The sequence below is a fragment of the Sylvia atricapilla genome, chromosome 2 (assembly GCF_009819655.1).
Source record: "Sylvia atricapilla isolate bSylAtr1 chromosome 2, bSylAtr1.pri, whole genome shotgun sequence".
In the NCBI taxonomy this organism is placed as follows: Eukaryota; Metazoa; Chordata; class Aves; order Passeriformes; family Sylviidae; genus Sylvia; species Sylvia atricapilla.
The window spans coordinates 52,462,767-52,482,963 of NC_089141.1; the positions used below are offsets into that span (position 1 = coordinate 52,462,767).

Sequence of the window (20,197 nt, forward strand, 5' to 3'; positions counted from 1 at the left end):
GTATTCACAACTAATTTTACAAGCGTGTGTGTGGAGGAATTGTGATTTTTTCTTGTTGTTGTTGTGTTGTTTGAGATTATTTTTTGCCTTTTTTTTTTTTTAACCTCTTTTTTATTGTACAAACTGGAATGTAGTCCAGAACAGTGCTGAGCTTCTAACCAGAATATATTCCCATCTGTAGTCAGTCATTGACTTCAACAGATCTTGTTATTGAACCCTCAGCAAAACCCATAAGAATTCACAGCCTAAGGCTTTGTAAGATCAGAAACTGAGCTACTTGGTTTCTTTTATATATAAATACAGTGATGTGGTATTTTCCTTTCTAACCATACAGAAGGAGAATGTTTTAAATTAAAGAAACCATCCATTTTCATTAAAATGCTCAGTCTGTCATTTAAGTGTCATGAATACATTAATATTTATATTTGGGCCTCATCCTGTGTTCCTTATTTAACTCAGGCAATGTTCTACACAAGTGAGATCTGACCCACAGATTCTTGAAGTCTGTCAGACAGGTTCCCTAGGCTGACAAAGCAAAGCAACTGAAGAAGAGATGGCAGAGAAGCTGGGACTCCAATCTGCAATGCTCTAAACAAAGGGTGCTTTTGGAGGGCTGGCATCTACTGTTGGTTTTCTGCACTGTGATGGAGCTGGTGAAGTTTAACAGAAGTCCATGTCCGAGATCTAGTGGAGCCTGCCAAATGTACACTGTCCAAAATACACTGGACTTGCTGGGGTGCTGACCTGTAGTTCAGAGCTTCCTGCAGGAAGCATCCAGCTCCTGTGCAGGTGCTGAGTAGCTGCTTTTCGTGTTCCCATGGTGACTTGTGAATCCTCAATGAACTTGCGAGAACTACCCATGAGAATTTTTACAGCTCCACTGGGTGGCTGAAGCAAAATGTAGTGCCTGAGGCACAACCTTTTCTTTTTCATAATGTCTTTGTGTGTGTTTATTGTGTTTTTGTATAAACCTTAAAAGCTATTTTTGTTTGTTGTTTGATTTAAGGCAGCCCTCTTCTATCCTGAAGGAAGAAATTCAGGTGAAGGAAGATCATGCCTTTGTTTAGTAAATCGCACAAAAATCCTGCTGAGATTGTGAAAGTTCTGAAAGAAAACATGGCCATATTGGAAAAACAAGAAAAAAAGACAGACAAGGTATGAGGTAATGTTGTAAAAGACCAATAAGCTTTTTATGCTGGGAAAACAGCAGAATAAAGGGAATAACATTGTGTTTGGTCACCGCCCTGGTTCTGTGAATGCTTGTCTGTGGATGTGGCTGTGTGTTTGAATGGTTCTGCTGAAATCAGGGGGCTTTGGCATAAATAAAATACATAAAATCTGGGGGTCAAACAGAAAATGCTGAGATCCAGGGGCCTCAGCCAAAACCATGGGAGGTCTCCCACTACTTCAAATAGTAATGAATCTAGCAAAACAGCTTGGAAGGCTGTGTGAAAATTATTGTATTGTTAATGGTTTTAGCAAGATAACAAATGAGATTGCCAATTAATGTGTAGGTACCTACAGGCAAAACCTCTACTTTTGATGAACAGAAGTTTGCAGAAACCAGGAGAGCTGTATGTGTCCAGATATGTATAAAAGAGATCTCACTCAGTCTATCCTTTCTAATGTTCTGGGTGCCAGTGCTTCCTAAAAGAGCTGTGCTACTAATTTTCTATTTATAGTGCTAGGCTTTTGTTAATATTACTGCTCTCTTCTAATTCCATGATACAGGCTCGAGTTACTTTTGCTGCTTTTTCAGTGACCACTTGATAAGGTACACCCCAACACACAAAATGGTCCCAGTTAGGAATTTGTGCTTGCATAAAATTTTATTTATTTTTAATTTTATTTTTTACATCTGAGCCTCTGGCCCTCTACACTATTGCTGTAGTAGAAGTACATGGTTTTAGTTAACAACAGACTAATTTTAAGTTAAAAGTGACTGTCAGTGGAAGCAGAAATAGCTGAAAAGGGACGCTAATAGATTTTCCATGGAGCTGAGTGCATGTGTGCATGCTTGTGCTTGTGCTTCCCCCACCTTGTGCAGGAAGTTACATGAAAACAAACCCAACCCAAAAGGTAGGCATGGAGCCCTTTGCACCCTTAGTCAAATCCTCTTGAAACTTTTTGGTTCAAAGCAAGTAGCTCATAGTGTGTTAATTACATAAGGTAAGTCATGTGGATTTCTGGGAAGCCTCTGGTATTTGATGTTTCATTCTGAAATACCTTCAGTAACCTGAAAATGGAGAGAATTTGCCTCTGAACTAAACTATAAAATAAGTAACTAAATAATTCTGCAGGATCTGTTCTCCCCTGCTGAATTCATCCTCTGGAGCCTGATTAAAGAAGGCATTCAAAGCAGAAGCTCCAAACTTGGGTTTCTCTTTGATTTGCTTTGCCGAGTGACTCCTCTGGGTTGTGGTTTTGAGAATTTTCGGCTTTGAATTGGCTTGTATATTTGGGTGTCAGTGACAACGAGAAATTCAAACTTCTTAGAAAATTGAACGCTCAATGTAAGTTTTTCATAAAAGTCAGAAGAGCTGGTGTGTGTTTTCCTCTCAGAGCGAAAGATACAGAATGTTTCCCTGGCATATTAGAATGGAAACACTCATGAACTTAATGGTGCTCATTTTACAGGAAGAGGATGGTTTTCACTTAGTTTTTATGTACTTATTGCTATGGGGTAGAGGCTGCTCCTGGGGTGAATGTGGGTGATCAGGGCAGAGCACAGAGGAGGACAAGGCAATCCCAACATCAAGGCAGAATTCGAGGAAAGCGTTTTTTTTTTTATTGGTTTAAGCTTTGGTGGCCTGTCAGCTCAGGACTTCATGCTATGATGCCAAGGAAGTATGTAGGGCCCTTTTCCTTGTGGAAGGAAAGGTCTGAGACTTCTTGGTAATTCTGCCTTTCATCTCAAGTGTTCCACTGAGCTTTCCTGAAACAAATACCTGTTAAAAAAATAGATAAATTTATTCTCCTGAGTTTATGGAAGTAAATTGTAAGGACTAACTATCTTTACTACTGAGATGACGATAGATAACTCTTGCAAAACTGGTCAGCCCAATCACACTTGGTGCTATCCGTTCAGGTTTGTGAACTTAGTAATGCCATTTCTAAGTGTTGTTTGCAGTTTGAATTGGAGAAGAAAAGACAATGGGAAGAATTTCAGTTGCCCACAGGTTTTCAAAAGATACTCAGTAATATTGATGAGTAATGTCTTTTCATGAGAATGATTAGAGAAATTTAACTGAAAACAAAAGCAAAGAAAAACAAAGCACCGTGCTGTACTCTGTGCTCCTGAAAACCTAGCAAGGGTTTTAACTTTACCTCCAATTTGATTTCTGGAGGGAGAAGACATCTGTCAAACTTTCATGAAAGGGCCTAGAGGTTTAGCTACTGCAAGACCCTGGATGTTTCAGAGCTGGATTTGGATCCTGTGGCCCTGTGACCTGAGTAGTTTGCAACTCAGGGCTGTCCAATTTTTCAGTGTAGCTCCTAGTCTGCTGTTGTGCTTCACCATAAAACCAAAGTTCCCAGCACTTTCAGGGTACAACTCCAGATTTTGCGTGTGAAGTAGTTTCCAGCTAGGACTTGGTTCATATGCTTAAACAAGAAGATTTATCCTGTGACAATTAAGCTGTTATTGTAGTACAGCCAATGTGGTATGTGGGCTGAGACAGCTAAAAGCTGCTAATACAGCCAGAATTGGCAGAGAAGTGGGGCAAAGCCTGAATTAACTGCAGGGCTGGCAGAGAACCTCTTTTCCTGTCCCAGAGGAGGAATTGGGAGTATGAGGTGAAGATGCTGTGGACAGCCAGGAGGGCACAAGGTCAGACAGAGAGGGGCTTGATGCTTCTAACTTAACTTTGTGCAACTTTCAGCAGGAACCATCTGTGTCTTGGAGGGCATGTTTTTAAATAATGCAGAAAGGATCATTCCTGCCAAGCTCTGCACTGCACAGGTAGAGGGAACTTTGCAGCAGAGCAGTTAAGACTTCTCAGGTAATGGGAAGAGGGTGGAGGATATAACTTGATGGACAGGATGCAGAGAAGCCAGTTGTAAGTGTAAAGGAAATTATACATATTTTCTGAGGCATTTCCATGTGCACACATAATATACAGAGGTTTGCACTCTTTCTTCATGATGCTTTTTGTTACTCATGGATTAGTACCCATTCAAGCTTTAACTAAACTCTATTGACTGCACTAACATCTGTCTCCTTAGATAAGGATTGGATTTGACCCACTTTCTCCACGTGTCTAATTTTTGAAAACTATTAATTTGTGTAGTGTTGCCATAGTGCTTTTTAATGCTTTTAAAGTGGTCTCAAATGAAAAATAGGCTAAGTTTTGATGTTTTGTTCTTACTTATATATGCGGGTTTTCTTGTTTGTTTGCTTGCATGGATATATGTGTGCTTAAAGCTTTGCCATTTTCTCAGCTACATTTTGATGGTTGATAGACCACAGGTTGAAAAGTGCCAGCACATTTGGCTCCTTTTCCTCTGAAGTGTTCTTTCTAATAGCTTGTTTTTACAAATTTTTAAAAATAATATCTATTTTAAAGAAGGGATTGCAGCACTGGCAAATTTAATGCAATAATTGAGAGATTAAGTAGGGTAAGACAGAGCTGAAAAAGTGGACTAAAACCGTCTTTATCAACAATCCTCCTCTCTTCCAACATCTGAAAGAAAATAAGGTGTTCTTGGAACATGTACATTTGCTGACATCTTATTTGGGCTTTTGATGTGGTGACGAACAGTTATTAAAGTTTTATTACAGTATTGTATAGATGTCATTACTATTTAATCTCAGTCATGTAGAACCAATCAGTCCTTGAATTTAATGAGAAATGCTCACTCTGGAACTACCTAGAAAAGCAGGAAAGTATTTAAAAGCACAGAAAAGGATGCCTTCGGAGCTAAAACTCTCTTCTTTCTGGCACAAGCTCCTATAGCACTTGGAGGATGCATGTAAATAGGGATGAAGGGAAGAGAAGCCATGATACCAAGAGGTCACATCTGTTGAACCTGAAGAAGAATGGACAGCATGTGACACTCTGGTCACACTGCTTCATTTATTACTGATGTGTCTCTGTGTCTTTTGTTGATGGATATTGTAAAGGAACATTGATAGAAAGGGTGCCTGACCAACCTCACAATAAAAGGTGTGTGACATCCTGACTTCTCAAAGCCTTGTGTTCAGCTCCTGAGCCCAGTCAGCACAAAGCAGTGCGGGTGGCATCTACTTTGTCACTGAAGGATGTCCTTGAACACATCACCCTCGTACTGCTAACCAAACACCTTTGGGTGCGGCAGCCTGACTCAGTGCCATCTGTGGTGCCTACAGGTTTGGTAACATTTTCTGAACCTGCCCTGCAGCAAAAGCCTTCCAAGTGTCACAGGCTTTTAATTTAGTGCAGCAAACGGATCTGAGGTTGGTTGAAACTTGGTCTAATCTTTACATGTGGTCTAGATGGGCTGAAAGATTTGCAGTTTCTGTTACAGCTGATCCAAGACAAGGTTTTATTGTAGAAAATGAACCCAAATGCATTAGAGCAGGTTCAGAGCACTGTGCTGAGTGCTTTCCTGTCAGGTAGAACTGCAGGCTGCAGTGCCTTTAGTCAGTGTTCAGAAGCATAGTGAAGCGAGATGTAAAATAACCTGAAGTGTCTCGCTTCTGCCCCTTTCACTTAAATCTCTCTAACAAGGTAGGTCACTGTAATCTGTCCTCTCTTTCATCTCCATGTGCTGTAACAAACTTGGTGCTGTTCTGCATGGTCAGGAAAGCAGCATTTTATTAAGGCTACAATTAAAAGACTTCAAGATATCTGGAGCAAATACTTCTATCAATAAATCCTGCTTTCTAACATAGCAACAAGGAAGCCATTCCTGGCTACTGTTCACCTTGCTGGCTGCTGTGTTGGTAAAGCTCTGGGGACTGGTGGGTGAGATGAGGTGCATGAGGAGGCCTCTGTGTGCATTTGCATGGAAGAGCAGTTGCGTGACTGTCGGGAACATGAGTACCCATGGATGCGATTCTGCAGCTGCCAGAGCCACTTGCAAAATTGCTTTCCATTTCATTGCTGCACACTGAAACCGAGGGAATGAGATAAGGAGGGTTTGGCACCCCTTAGCCCTAGCTCTGTGTGTCCTGGGGTTTTGTGGAGCGTTTCATGTTTCAGCTTCCCTGTTCTGCTAAAGTCTGTTATTGCTCTAGAGGTGGGAGAAACTCCAGATACTATCAGGCTCTGGTGCCAAGAGCTTTAACCTGTCTCTTCTGGTTGCTTTTAAGGACCTTTAGAACCTTTAGTTCTGTCTTAAGTGCAGGATTAACAGTGGGAAAGGAATTTATGTCCAGGTGGGGCAAACCTGTCTTCTCCATTTGATCATACATCCTTTGAAAAGGCGTTTCCCTGCTGTGCTTTCTTGGCCAAATTGTCTTTGCCAGCTTCCTTGAGTACCAGTCCACAATGTTTCACTAAATGACAGATGTCAGGCCTCTTGATCCAAAATATCCAAAATTTGGCCCTGTAGATCCATTTAGCATGAAATTGCATCAAGAACAATTCAGTTGGGGTGATCCTGAAGTTACATGGTTGTTGCACTGAGATTCTGCTAATGGCTTTTCTTGGGAATCCTTGCAGTTGCATGTAGAGAGAGCTGCATTGGCACTGGTTTTTAGGAGAAAAATTGGTTTGAATCACATAGTGAGAATATTTTTAAACCAGATAAGATCGAATCAAGGAGCTTTATGCTTTTAGTTTCAATATATAGCATGGAGTACTGGCAGATCACTGAATCACACATTGGAGTATTTAACATCGCACTGGCAGGCATCTCTGTGGGTTACTGTCTGCTGCTGTGCAAGAGAGAAACAGTTTATAGAGAGACTTTCAACCTGGAAATGTGCTAGGTACACAAACAGAAGCTGCATGCTCCTATTTGCCATATTCTTATGGCTCTCCTCTCCACAGCCTATCCCACACGTGAAGTTCAATCAGTCTTTCAGGGAAGATTTTTTTTCATATAGAATTTCAGGGAATCATTTTTCTGTAAGCTCTTTTCTTTGTGTTATGTTCCTGTTAAGTCAACAGTGACAAAATTTTGATCTGTGAGGAAAATAATCTGAGACAACAGTCTTCAATTTACAAAATTTCCGGGTTTGGTTGAAGCTGTTGGTGGGTTTAGAAAGACACATAAATGCTGACAAAAGTCAGCTTTATAAGGAGGGGGCGTTGAACAGGTTTATAATTTAACATTGAGAGGTTATGCAGATTTATGTATACTGTCTGTTTTCCATCTCCAAGCCTGTTGTAGATCATCTAGTGCAATGTGGTTGGCAGAGTTATCCAAGAATTGTTAGATTTCAATATTTACACAAAATCCTGTCTTTCAAAATGGACCCAAAACCCACTTGTGGGTTGATGGTCATTATGAACTATACTCTGTGGATGTGGAGTCAATTCTTGTTGGAAAGAGACTTGTCGGAAAGACCAGAAACTTGGCTTACGAGGTTGAGAGCCTGACATCTGTGCAGGGACAGTGGTGCAAACACTAAATTTGTGTGTTCGCTGGGAATCAGCCTGCATTTCATCTTTGCTTTTTTCGTCCCTACCTGCAACTTCTGACTGTCCAAAGTTCAGCATATCCCACTTCTGACATGTATATGTGTAGGCTTTTCTGTTTAGGATTGCGTGCTTAGTTTTCTCCTTTCCTCCTTTTGTCCCTCCTATTCACAACAGCCTCTTTAAATATAATGGCATAATTTCAGTCATGATGGAAAGGACTTGTACCTAGAGGATAAAAGGAAAATCTGCTGGAAATAAGATTGCTCCTAATTGCAAGAGTGAGGCAAATGGCTGAAATGCTTTGATATTTCATGAACCATTTTCTTTTGCATTGTAACTTCTGCTGGAGTGATGGTTGCAGCACTTTGCTCTTGTTGCTCTTGCCACTAATGAAAAATAAAAAGTAGCATGGAAATCATAATAGACTTAGGGGTTTCTAGCAAATCCTTTTTATTTTTTTGTCTCTGAAATTCTGTTTGTGACAGTGTTGAGAGGAGGATGTCTTGCTGAGGCTTTCTGTTGGTTTTTGCAATTTTTCCTAAAGAGGGTCAGGACTAGTCTGATTTCTTATGCAGATATATTTCTTGCATTTTTTATTTTCCACCTATTTGAGTGAATAAAGGTGCTTAGTTTTTTGTTTTGGACAGATGTTGGGTCTTTGGATATTGGAATGTCTTTTTTCTCTGAGTCTTAAGAAAGTTTCCATCCCAGAACCCATGCTTATGTACTTAAAGTATTATTCTAAAATTGCTGTGAGATTAAGTGGAAATGTCAAAATGGAGGCTGTTAATTTCATAATCTGTGTTTGGGATTATGGCTTTCCTCCAGATATATTGTGAGGGATTTCCACTGAGGAGCATTCCTTAGATTTAACCAGGAATAACTTTTGGTGGTGAGTTAAAACACAGATCATGGAGAGGCTGTGAAGGGGGAGGAAGTGACACATGAAATGTAAATTGTATGTGGAAAAGCTGAGGAGACAACTGTGGTGGCCACTTCTGCCCACCAGCACCAGTGTTCTGTGTTTCATTTTCTCACACAGTACTTTTTGGCTTCCTTTTTGAGAATTAAACCTAAAGCTGAGTTCTGCAGACCTTTTTTCTACATATCAGAAAGGCCTACTTATACTTGAAAACCAAGTTATTGAATTTTTTTTTTAACTACAGAATGCCAGAGATATTCACACCCAGCCCAGCAGAAAGTGTGGAAAGCCAGAAATGTATGGGCTTTTCCTTTGAAATGAAAATATTTCCCTAGGTCTTATAAAGATTTCGAGCTTTAGTTTCTAAGATAGAGCCCCTGTTGTTAATCCCATCTGTGCTCTGTGGGATATCTCAAGTGACACACCACTAACATTTGAGGTAAAAATAGGCTCTTTTGCTGAGTGATGGTAAGGAACATCAAGACTTCTGCTGCTAGAAGTTATCACATAGTCATGTTCATTTACACACTGCTCATGCTGACCTATCTCAACCAGCAGAAAACTGAGTAGGTACAAAGAGACTGGAGGAGAGCAGTTCTCTATGCTGTGCTTAAAATCAGTGCTTAAATCTTCGAGGTAACTGCAATGTAGAAGTGGCTTTTTACTGTGATTGGTTTTGGTTTGGATTTTTCTAAAGATTTCTAGTTTTTTCCATATTTTTTATTCATTAATGTGAATAAAATCTGTGATTGAAAATGTTGGGAGATTGGCAGCAGTTGAGAGATGCCTCTTCAGAGCACTGTGGGATTATGTTATGCAGATTGATGGGGTGGTATTTGAAAGCAGGATGTTTTTCATTTCAGTGTATGTGAGAGATATATAGAAATTATTGATCTGTCTTTGAGCATCCATTAATTTCCAGTTAGCTTTTACAAATTACTCTTCGGTTTTCTGTGTTTGTCTTGTTTTTTTTTTGTTTTTTTTTTTTTTTTTGTTTTTTTTTTTTTTCTTTCATATGCTATGCTAACAAAAAGCCAACTCCAAGTTTAGGTTTTTCAAAGATATGAAATACTTTCCTGTCTTCAGCATCCTGCCTGGCACTTTGTTGTCATTCTCAGCTTTGCTTTCAAACCTGTTCCTTACTTCCTTCCCACTCCCTGCCAAAGAATCCAATCGACCTTGCTGCAGGTCATGTGTGTATTAAGTATAACCCAGCCCAGAAGGAGCCATTGTCTCCGTAGCCCCATGGCTGGAGCAGGTGGGATTTACAGCACACACACACCCACATGGAAAAATGACTCCTTTCCTCCCCAGGGTCCTCATTTGTTCGAAGTGGAGCAAAGCTGTGAGAAGAGCTAAGCCAGAGCTGCCGTGCTGCAGCCAGTGGTCATTTTCCTTGGGAACTGGGGTATTATCACTCCCATCTGATTTAAACTTGCTGACTGCATGAATGCTAAGCTGTTACCTGTTTACAGGCATGTGTGTGTCTTTCCTTTCCCTGTGGTAATCCTGCTGGTCAAGATACTGTGTAAGGTAATTCCTGATTCATCCTCTACATTAGGTACCTGAAACATTGCACAGGATTAGTATACTTCATGTGGGAGCAAAAGATGTGAAAGATCTATTTTACTTCACTTGGTGGCAGCTGTGGAGCTTTATTAAAGCAAATTGCTTAATTTAAATTTCTCAGCCTGAGACTGAAGTGCCTGTACGCTCAGTGAGCAAATCCCTTGTGGAAGATGCTGGCTCAAACCACACCTGATGAGAAGTAGGTGGTGGCAATGCAAAGCTGTCAATCTTTGGCTGGGATAAAGTTAATTCTTTTCCTAGTAGCTGGTAAAGTGCTGTCTTTGGAGTTTGGGATAAGAATGAAGTTGGTAACACTCTGATGTTTTACAGTAAGTCAAGGCCTTTTCTGCTTTTCACCCCACCAGTGAGTGGGCTGGGGGCACAAAAAGCCGGGAGGAGACACAGCTGGGACAGCTGGCCCCAGCAGCTCATAGGAACATTCCATATCACATGCCATTGTGCTCAGTACATAATGCTGGGGGGAAAGCTGGCCCAGGGCTGCTGCTCAGGACCTGGCTGGACATTGGGTGGTGAGCAATTGCATTGTGCATCACTTGTTGTTTATTATTATTATTGTCGTTGTTATTGCTACTATTTTTTTCCTTCCTTTTCTGTCCTATTGAGCTATCTTTATCTCAACCTAAAAATTGACTTCAGTAGGATGGGAGAAGGAACTGGGGGGATGAAGGGGAGCAAGCAAGGGCTGTGTGTTGTTCAGCTGCCTGGTGGGTTAAGCAGTACCACAGGGCTGTGAGGATTTATTTGGGTTCCAGCAGAGGAGCTGGGACAGCCCATCAGGAAGCAGTGGATAGGAGGCAGCCCAGCAGCCACCCCTCTGGAGGGAGCAGCCACCTGGTTTGGTACCTTCATCTGGCACCTCTTGCCCCACATGGGGACAGGGAGAGCAACAGTGAAATTGCTGCTGCCTCTGCAGGGCTGTGCCTGCCTCCAAACCTGTTAAAGGATCTTGCTGGCACTGGTTGGTAATTGGTCTCTTGGCCCTATTTTATGCCTGTGGTCTGTAAGTGATGGTATGTCATGTTTAAATTGAATTTGTCTTGTGTTAGGCCTGCAGGGTACAGTATGGATGCACCAGCCTCCATAATTATCTAAAGTTATGATATTATTTTGCAAAAGATAATGATCATTGTAAGTACATTTACAAATGTTTGTTTTGAAATGCATGTCTTTTAAAAGAACACCTTTTTTTTTCCTGTTTCATTTTTTTAAAATAAAACCCAAAATCTGTTGGCAAAAAGGCGTCAGAGGAAGTGTCAAAATCTCTGCAAGCAATGAAGGAAATTCTGTGTGGGACCACAGACAAAGAGCCACCCACCGAAATTGTGGCCCAGCTGGCACAAGAGCTCTACAACAGTGGCCTTCTAGTGACACTTATTGCCAACCTGCAGCTGATAGATTTTGAGGTAGGTCAACATCCATAAACTTTTTTCATCTCCTTGGTCTTGGTGTTGTCAGCAACTAGAGCCATATCTTTCTGAAGTCTAAATAATTTCATTGCATTCAAAACTGTTTTCCACAGGCTGAAGAAAGTTGCTGCTCTAGACTGATTGGTGTCCTGAAAGACATCCTCGTACACTGGCAGTAAATCTTATTTTTTAAAAAATTAAAATAAAAACAAGAAAGAAATATTGCCATGTGTATCCAAACAAGATAGGTCATGATGCTGGGAATACTGTCTAAGACAAACTTTGTGAACTGCAGGGATGATCTTTGGAATAGTGCAACTACAGCTGCCTGCTGTCTCTGAAGAGTGTCTGATTTAGAAAGGGTTCAGGGACATGGAATAAAAATAATTGGAAGCATGGAGAATTTCATGTGACAAAGACTGAAAGAATTAAAATGGTTTGGTTGAGAGGAAAAGAATTGAAAAGCATGTTAAAAACAGACAGCAGGTCACAAGGTAATTTGGGTGTCCCCCACTTAGTTGTTTGGATTAAAAGAAGAGAGGAATATAACCTTTTTTTCACAGTAGAAAGATTAATATGAATGTATATGTACATATATTATTTATTTTGTATATTCATATATAACATTATATATTCTGTATATATATTTGTATATTTATATATAACATTATATATTCTTGCCAGCTTTGTCGTTAAAGCAAAAAACCTAGTAAACAACTGCTATGACAACTAAACTTGCTTATAAGTAAGGCAAAGAAGAGTTATAGTGGCAAAGATTGCAGTAATTCAGGATAAATATCAACTCTGTTAATTTACTGTTGACTGGTAGGGATGGGAATAAACTGTCACTGTCAGGTCATTGTCATTCTTGTGGTTTGCAGTCAGCTGGGAAAGTGGCCCCCAGGGCTGCTGTTATGAGTTCCCTGATTTCTGTGGGTCCTGGGCGCTGGTGATTCCTCACAAGTGTCCGACCATCAGTGGGAAATCCCCAGTGCCCAGGAGCCAAACCTCCACCGCTGAGGTCTGGAACAGGAGGCGTACCCAATGTACAGGCAGCTGCTGAAGAGAACAATCAGTCTCTCAAAGAGATCTGATGCTCTCAGAGACACCTTTTGTGGGAGTCACATGTAGAAGTAATTTTCTTTCCATTTTATAAATGAACTAAAGGGAGGAAAATGGGTGATTTATGTTTCATTTTTCCAACTCCGCTCCCTACCGCCAGTAAATGCAGGATCAAGGACTGTTTTATTTATTTTATATTAATTTTTGAAAAGGGTTTTAGTGGAGTTCTCTCACTCTTTCTCGGGTCTTAAGTTCAGGAGGTTTGTTTTTTTATGCTTTGTCTTTTCTGTGTCTCCTCTGGTTACTGTTAAATGTCTAATTACAAAAATATTTAAAACCCAACACCCAAAGCCCTTAAAAATCCTTTAAGAAAAATGGAGAAGAGAGGAGGAGAAGATACAGTTAGCACAGAAGGGATATTTCTGCATTTTTTTAGTTACACAACAGTCTGTATTTCTTCTGCCAGGAAAAAAAAAATCTATGTGAACATATTGAACATACAGTATTTAAAAGCAAGCACTGGATGAAATACCTAATCTGTTGTTGAATTGCTGTTATTACAAGCAATTCTCACAATTCTTATTGCAAAATATATTTTTTATTAATTGCAAAAAACTTTCCAATCATTTAGCCAAACTGTTATACACGTTCTCTGGACAAAACACCAGAAACCAAATGTCACTGAACAAGAGGACAGTAAGAGCATGTGCTGCTTTGTCTTCATGTCTTCCCACTGACTTTTCCAGTTTATCAACTTTTCTCTTTCCGTTTTGTTAATTGGTGGCCACAGTTAGTGTTTAAGTTTCTTCTTTGAACAAACAATTTCATCACTCTGTAACATGCAAGTTGACTTTTTGATCCCTATGTAATGGTAAAAAGCAAATCATAAACTCCTGAAAATCTGATTTCTGAAGACAGTAATGTTAGTTTGCTTTGTCCTGACTCCCTGTGTCCTCCTCACCAACCCTTCTGCCCACTTTGATCCAAATTTTTCACAGCTGAACTTCCCTTTGAAGATGAGTTTTCAAAGACCATGTAGGGGAGACTTGGACACATCCATCATACATCCATAGAAAACACAGATTTATTGCTTCTGCCACTCAACAAACAAGATATAATTTCTGTGATGACATTGTTATGAAGCATCAAAGTCAGATCTGGGCAGGAACCCAGAATCAAGATCAGATGGGATTTTTAGAAATTCAAAATATGTTTGTTTTTTTTTTTTAACTTTGAAGAACCAAGGTAAATGTGCAAACAGAAGGAGTCAACTAAAAAAGTAGATGTTTCTGTGTAAGTGTAAAGGTTCACACACTGTAAAGCCCCTAAAATAGACAGTAAATAACTACAAGCCAAGGACTGGTGATTTTATAATCTTTCCCCTACTTTGCCTTGGAACAGGGCCTAAATTATGGTATAGGTATTATACAATTTTTTATTTATATAATGCATCCTTGGTAGGTTTTTTTGTTCTTGTCTAGCCACTTTCTTTTCATGCTGCCTTATCTTGTGCTTCAGCAGCCATATCTACTTCATTATAAGGCAAAATTCAATTGCAGATCCAAGTAAGGAGTGCTCCAAAAGTACTCCTAGAATTTTAGTGTGTCCCTCCTATCTGCCTCCATTCCCTCCTGGAGAACCCATGGGGATTAACTCTGGCTTTCACTATCACTGATCTCTAGAAAATTAGATATAATTGGATACCTATATCTATATATCTATCTCCTCTGTGCTTGTGGGCATTATGCTGCAATGCACACAGTATTAAGTAACTAATATAAAATTCAGCATAGCAGAGAGGATCACTTAATTTCTGGCCATCTTTACCTCAGCCTTTCAACAGCTCTTCTCTGTCTGAATTGTTTTCATCTTGGAGTGACTGCTGAAGCCCATGGGGATAACAGGATTCCAGGCATATGATATGGGTGTTGTAAAGATAGGGGAGAACGGGATGACTTTATACAGCATTAGACTATTTGAAATTATGTCCAAGGGTCAAAAAAGTGTTGCAGACAAAGGCAGATGGACTAGCCTACTCTGATTTGATTCTCCTGTTGAATTCCCAGAGTCTCCAAGTCTCCAAGCCAGCTGGGCTGGAACAAGTAGGAAAGCAGAATATTTTGTGTTCCTCAGCACTGATTTATTTGTAGAGGTGAAACAAGGGAATTTTCCTCCGTGTGAAACTATCTGCTCCTTGGCTTCAAACATTCAATAAGTTCTCTGCCAAGGAATGTTTGTCCTCCCAGGACAGATCAATAACATGTACAGATTATAAATGACCTTTTGCTTTAGCTTGCCCTGTGCATAGTGACCTGCTGTTGACTCAGTGCCTTGGTTACTGTTCCTTAGTGCAGCCATCTCCCACCTCCCTTAACTTCACACATCAATTTGTCTGCTGTGCCAGGGGAGGAAGCAGCAGGGGAGGAAAAGGATTTTTAATGCAAGATGTATTGGTGAACCCTGTGGCTGAATAGAACATGATTTGGAAAGACCTTCTGGAAAGCTGTTTACACAGGCAAGCATTTGAAGACAAAATGTGATTGTGTAGATAGGTGCACACAGCACAACATTAGAACAGAGAGAAGGACTTTTGATTAAAGCACAGACATGTATGTGATGCAGCCATTTTATTGGTATGGTTATTTCATTTTTCATGGTAAGTAATGCGCACAGTTTAAATGTGACCCTGACTTCCAGAAATGTAATCACACTTGGAGTTGTTTGCATTTGACTAATGAAAAGCTTTAATTTTTTAAGTGCAGGCAGTGTGGCAGGGGTTTGGTACCAGCTGGATGACTCACGTTTGGAGACCTCAGGAGTAGCAGCACATGCAGCAACAACAGCACACTTGGCTCAGGGTAGTGGCTTGCTTTTATGGGGCTTTAGTGCTGCTGTTTGAAATAGCCACAGACTTGGTTGACAGTGTAAGAGGAGTGCACATCTAGGAAAAAATGCACATTTAGGAAAAAAAGGTGAAAATGGGAGTGGGAAAGTCAGGAGCCTTCAGGGCCACCCGCAGGAAGAATCCTTCTTGTGGAAAACAGCAAATATGAGGCAGAGAAGCTGTAGAGAAAAAATAAAAGGCTGACATGTTCTGATTTCAGTTTCATTTGTACTTTAAATTGATGTTACAGTAAATGGTCATTTGCTCAGGTTTTTCTAATCAAAGATATATTTTGCTTCTTTAACAGGGCAAGAAGGATGTTTCCCATATATTCAACAACATCTTGAGAAGACAAATTGGCACACGTAGCCCTACTGTGGAATACATTAGTGCCCATCCACATATCCTATTCATGCTTCTAAAAGGGTAGGTGCTTTGAGTTTCATTAAAAAGCATTGCCTGGAACACGCTGGCATTGCAGTTGATCTACTTTCTCACTTTTAGTTAAATAAAAAAAAAAAGAGTTTCCGATTTTGCCCCAAATTTCTTACTTTATTTTTTTCATATTGACTTTCTTTCTATGGAACTCTATACTTTTAAATTACTATTTAATTTGTCTGTTATTTCTTCACCAAACTTCATGTTGAAATAACTATGTGCTGGTTGTTTTTGACTGCTCCCCGTGTGGTGTGTATTTCTCACCACAAACTTTTGTGTAGCATTGTTGATGACTGCTCAGGTTCATTTAGACCTTTTTGCATTGCAGGAGTGACCAACAGTGGTGTCTGTAAATAACTGGAGTCAAACTGGAGCATTGTGTGGTAGAACAGAGAGGAGGAAAAATGCATTAAAAGAGTAGTTGTGCCTGTGGGACAGACTTCTCCAACGCTTGTGGCCACAAGTGAACTTCAACTTTAAATTACTTCTGTAATTAATTCCACAACTTTCAGCATTAAATCTTTGGGGTTTTTGAGGGGTTTTTTTTTGCCTTTTTAACCTCAGGACAGTGATGATAATTTTCTCCATCATTATTACAAACTGTTTTAAATTTCATATGTATATACAATCATTTTCTTCCCTTTTCTCTGTCTTTGCTTTTTTATTTTTCACTCATTTTGATCTTGTGTGGTGGGCATGTATTGCTACCATATGTCTGGGCTTTATTTAAGGATAAAAAATATTTTTGGACTATGTCTCAGATTTTCTTTGGCATCTGTAGCAACCAAGAATATTAAGATGATAGTAAAGTTTTTATGCATATATGCATCTGAGAGACATTTTACTGTAAGTGACCTGAGTCAGTGCATGAATTTAAATGGCATCACTTAGATGCTTTTTTTGGAGAATCCTGCTGCATGCGGCAGTGTGTCTGTGGTCCTCAGGCTCCTTGTTCACAATGTCTTGACTAGCCCTCTGCAGCACTGCACTGGCTCAGAACTGCTCTTTCTGGAATGTCTTGTTAAAAAGTGCAGTTGAATCCATCAGTAGAAGTCCAAAGCCAGTCCTGCCCAGCCTGAGCAGCTGCTGCAGAACAGTGTAATGATGTCAGATGTGATGATGCCTTCCCTGCCTGTGTCCTGCCGCTGGGAGTGTCTAAAAATGAGACCTAAAATCCGTGCCTGCAGCCAGGGCAGGGCACTGAACACACAGCTTGCTGCTTTCCCACTTCATGGAGTGCATGTGTGCAGTTAGCTGCAGGACTGGGAAACAAGCACCTTGTGTTAGACGCCACCACCTGAAAATGTGACTTGAGGACATGCTTTCTTATTTATTTAATCTGAATGAATGATATTATTTATATTATATAGATATGTATTTATATAATACTGTAGGAAATATAGGAAATCAAAATCTGCTAAAGGAAAGTGGGTTTGGTTGATTCGTGCCATTCCATGTTTGTTACATGACATCACGACATTATCTTGAGAGAAATAAAATCACCTCTACCATGACTATAAAATAAATGACCCAAAATTACTATGACTGCTATACTTGTACGGGATGACACATTTCCTCTGCCCCCTGTCAGTCCCCAACAACAAAAGGTTGCATTTTTGTGGCTTAATGCAAGCTCTGTTGGGTGGGAAGGATCTTCAATCAGAGCTCCCGCCCAGTGTTTCCTGTCTCATACTGCAGTGGAACTGCCAGCTTGAGATAACAGTTCCTACCTTTTTGACTTGGTTTTACTTGTTGCCTGTTTCCTTCCAGCTTCTCAGCTTCAGAAAACACGCAGCACATAGTTCACTTTTTTTCTTTCTTTCATTTGTGTAGGTTATTTGACTTTGCTACTGCATGAGGACTTGCTTTAATAGCATGTTATCTTCTGAGTCCAGGCTTTGTGTATAGGATTTCAGATGAGTACAGTATTTGGTGTATACACAGAGAACCAGGTGTAATTTGGGCCGATTTTTTTCTCAGGTGTCAACCTATTGCATTAGTCCAGAAATAACTTTGGTCTTTTGTAATTTAAAATATTTTCCCTCTAGGACAGTGACTGTTGAGGGCTAAGTCTATGGCACTTGCATTGTTTCTCTCAAGTGACACATTTAGAAGCCTCTTTGTGAATATATATCTATATCTCTATATTATCTCATGCCACATGTTATCTCTACTCTAGATGCTGCCCCAACTGTTGTGACGACCTCTTCCTATCACAGCGCAGTTAGAGCTTCAATGGTGTATTGGCTGAGGTTGCAGAATTCCCCTTGAGTTTATTCAAAGATAAACTCAGACTATACAAGTAGTGTAGAGTCAGATCAGAATGTATCTGTTTAAGACCTTGTGTCTCCCAGGCTTGATGCTGTCCAAATCTCTTGCCTGTGCTCCTCACCTTGTACCATCTTCTGCACTAACCATGGCAGAATGCTTCTCTTTACACAGAAATGCATTTCTTCTCTTAGTCTTGCCTCTTTCAAACTCCACAATGAGTGTTTTGAAATAGAAGGCCATTGTTTCATTTTCTAGTTCTCTCCAGTATTCACTGTGTGGGGGTTTCTTTAGGCTGCAAGTTCATCCAAACAGGGAAGAACTCAGTATTTTTTTCTGCTGTGGCAATGCATCAGCATAGAGCACTAATTGCTCATTAGAAGTGATTTTGAAACACATTTCTATCATTCCTGCCTAGTGGCTTTGCATGTAAGTGTGGGTGTAAAGGACATGCTAGCTATGACTGGGCAGCCTGTAAACCTCTTCCAGGCTTATTCCAGGCGCCAAACCCAACTTCCCTTGCTTGTGTGAACAGCCAAAGGTCCATAACACACTTCCAGATAATGGACCATTTGACTAAGAATGATTCTGTTGATACTTAATGTTTTTAAAAGTTATTGTGCTGGAAACAATGTAATTTGCTTTTATTCCAACCAAAATATTCATTAGCCAACTATTAAATATTTTCCTGGCTGCACTTCTAGGAGCAGCTCTGCCTCATTTTCCTTAAAAATTAGTATCCAGTTAATGGAGTTGATGCCTCAATGGGAAGCTTCGGTGTATTGCTGCTGTCAGAAAAGTTAGAAATTCGAGTTTGCAAATGCTTCCCCAAACTCCACTCCTTGAGTGCCTGCATTTCCTTGGGGGTGGGAAGCTTCATTTGCCTGTTTGGAATAGCAATCCATTTTTCATTAAGCCAACTATTGTTGACTGCAGGTTGAAGTATGCAGCTCTGGTATGCTTGCAGAACACTACTGTTCTTTTAAATTGCATACTGGTGGTAAATTTGAGGGCCCACTCGCTTACAGCACAGATGGCATTTTGTGTTTTTCTTCTTCTTCTTCTTTTTTTTTTTTTTTAATTGTATTTCTTTTGGCCTAGTGATAGGAATTAACTGTGCAAAGGAAAAATGATGCTGATAAGCTCTGGGTGATAATACACAGTTCTGATATAGTATAACCAGTTTACTGAAACAGAGGGTGCTTTCTGTCCCCTTGGACTTCAGCACTTTCACATGATTTCTGGCAAACTGCTGGAAGAAGTTCATTTTAAGTCTGTCTTGACTGTTGGATTTCATCCTTTTTGTTTTTTTAATGTGTTTCTAACAGTTTTGTTTCAGATTAATTTCAGCTTTAAAGAAATCAAGACTTTATAGAAATGAAAGATGATCTGAATTGCCTCCCCCCTCCCTCCCTTCCTCTCCAAGTGCAAGATGTGTGCTGGCTCCTGGCTATTGCAGTGCATGTGCCATAACAGGATTGTAACTTGAGGAGTGGGATGCTTGTGTCCTGAACACAGCCAGAGCCCTTGCAGTAGAAGAATAGAGCAGAACTCTTCCTAAACTGCAAAAAACCCCAAAACCAAAAAACCCCCCAAACAAACAAAAGATTTTCAGAGTTTCAGAAATCTTAATCCTTTGTAGACTGTCTGGAGAGACTCTTCCTACCTTCTTCATTAATACTCCAGCGCGATGTCCTCTAGAGGAGGAGTAGGAGGTGATGGATGGTCATGAGCTGTTACAGTATTCTTGGATAAACTGAGGAGCTCAGAATTAAATCTGATTATACTGTACGGGCTGTGCTTTCTCACAAATCCAAAAGGGTGAAGGAGCTCTGTTGAAATGTTGCACACCCGCCACGGTCTTTACACAGAGAGGAGGTGTAGTGCAAATTTACACCAAAATGTGTTTTGGCTTGGGAGGAGAGAGGTTTGCAATGAGAAATTCTGGCAGCCTTATCTGTGTGTCTGCTCCTGACCTTTGAGATGAGGTCCTGCAGCTGGGTACACAGCAGTGTGGTGTAGTGGGAGCTGCCCTCCATGTGTGCTGTCCCTTCTGGCA

General features: G+C 40.2%; 1 protein-coding gene across 5 annotated transcripts in view; it reads left to right on the forward strand.

Annotated features, from left to right (window-relative positions):
• Positions 1-20,197, forward strand: part of CAB39L (calcium binding protein 39 like) — a 61,333-nt gene that overhangs the window by 25,833 nt on the left and 15,303 nt on the right. For all 5 annotated transcript variants that reach the window (XM_066313256.1, XM_066313260.1, XM_066313257.1 and 2 more), the window contains 3 exons: positions 1,007-1,155; positions 11,319-11,483; positions 15,740-15,858. In XM_066313256.1, the coding sequence (XP_066169353.1) occupies positions 1,054-1,155; positions 11,319-11,483; positions 15,740-15,858 (386 nt within the window). In that variant the 5' untranslated portion in view covers positions 1,007-1,053. The remainder of the gene's footprint in view (positions 1-1,006; positions 1,156-11,318; positions 11,484-15,739; positions 15,859-20,197) is intronic.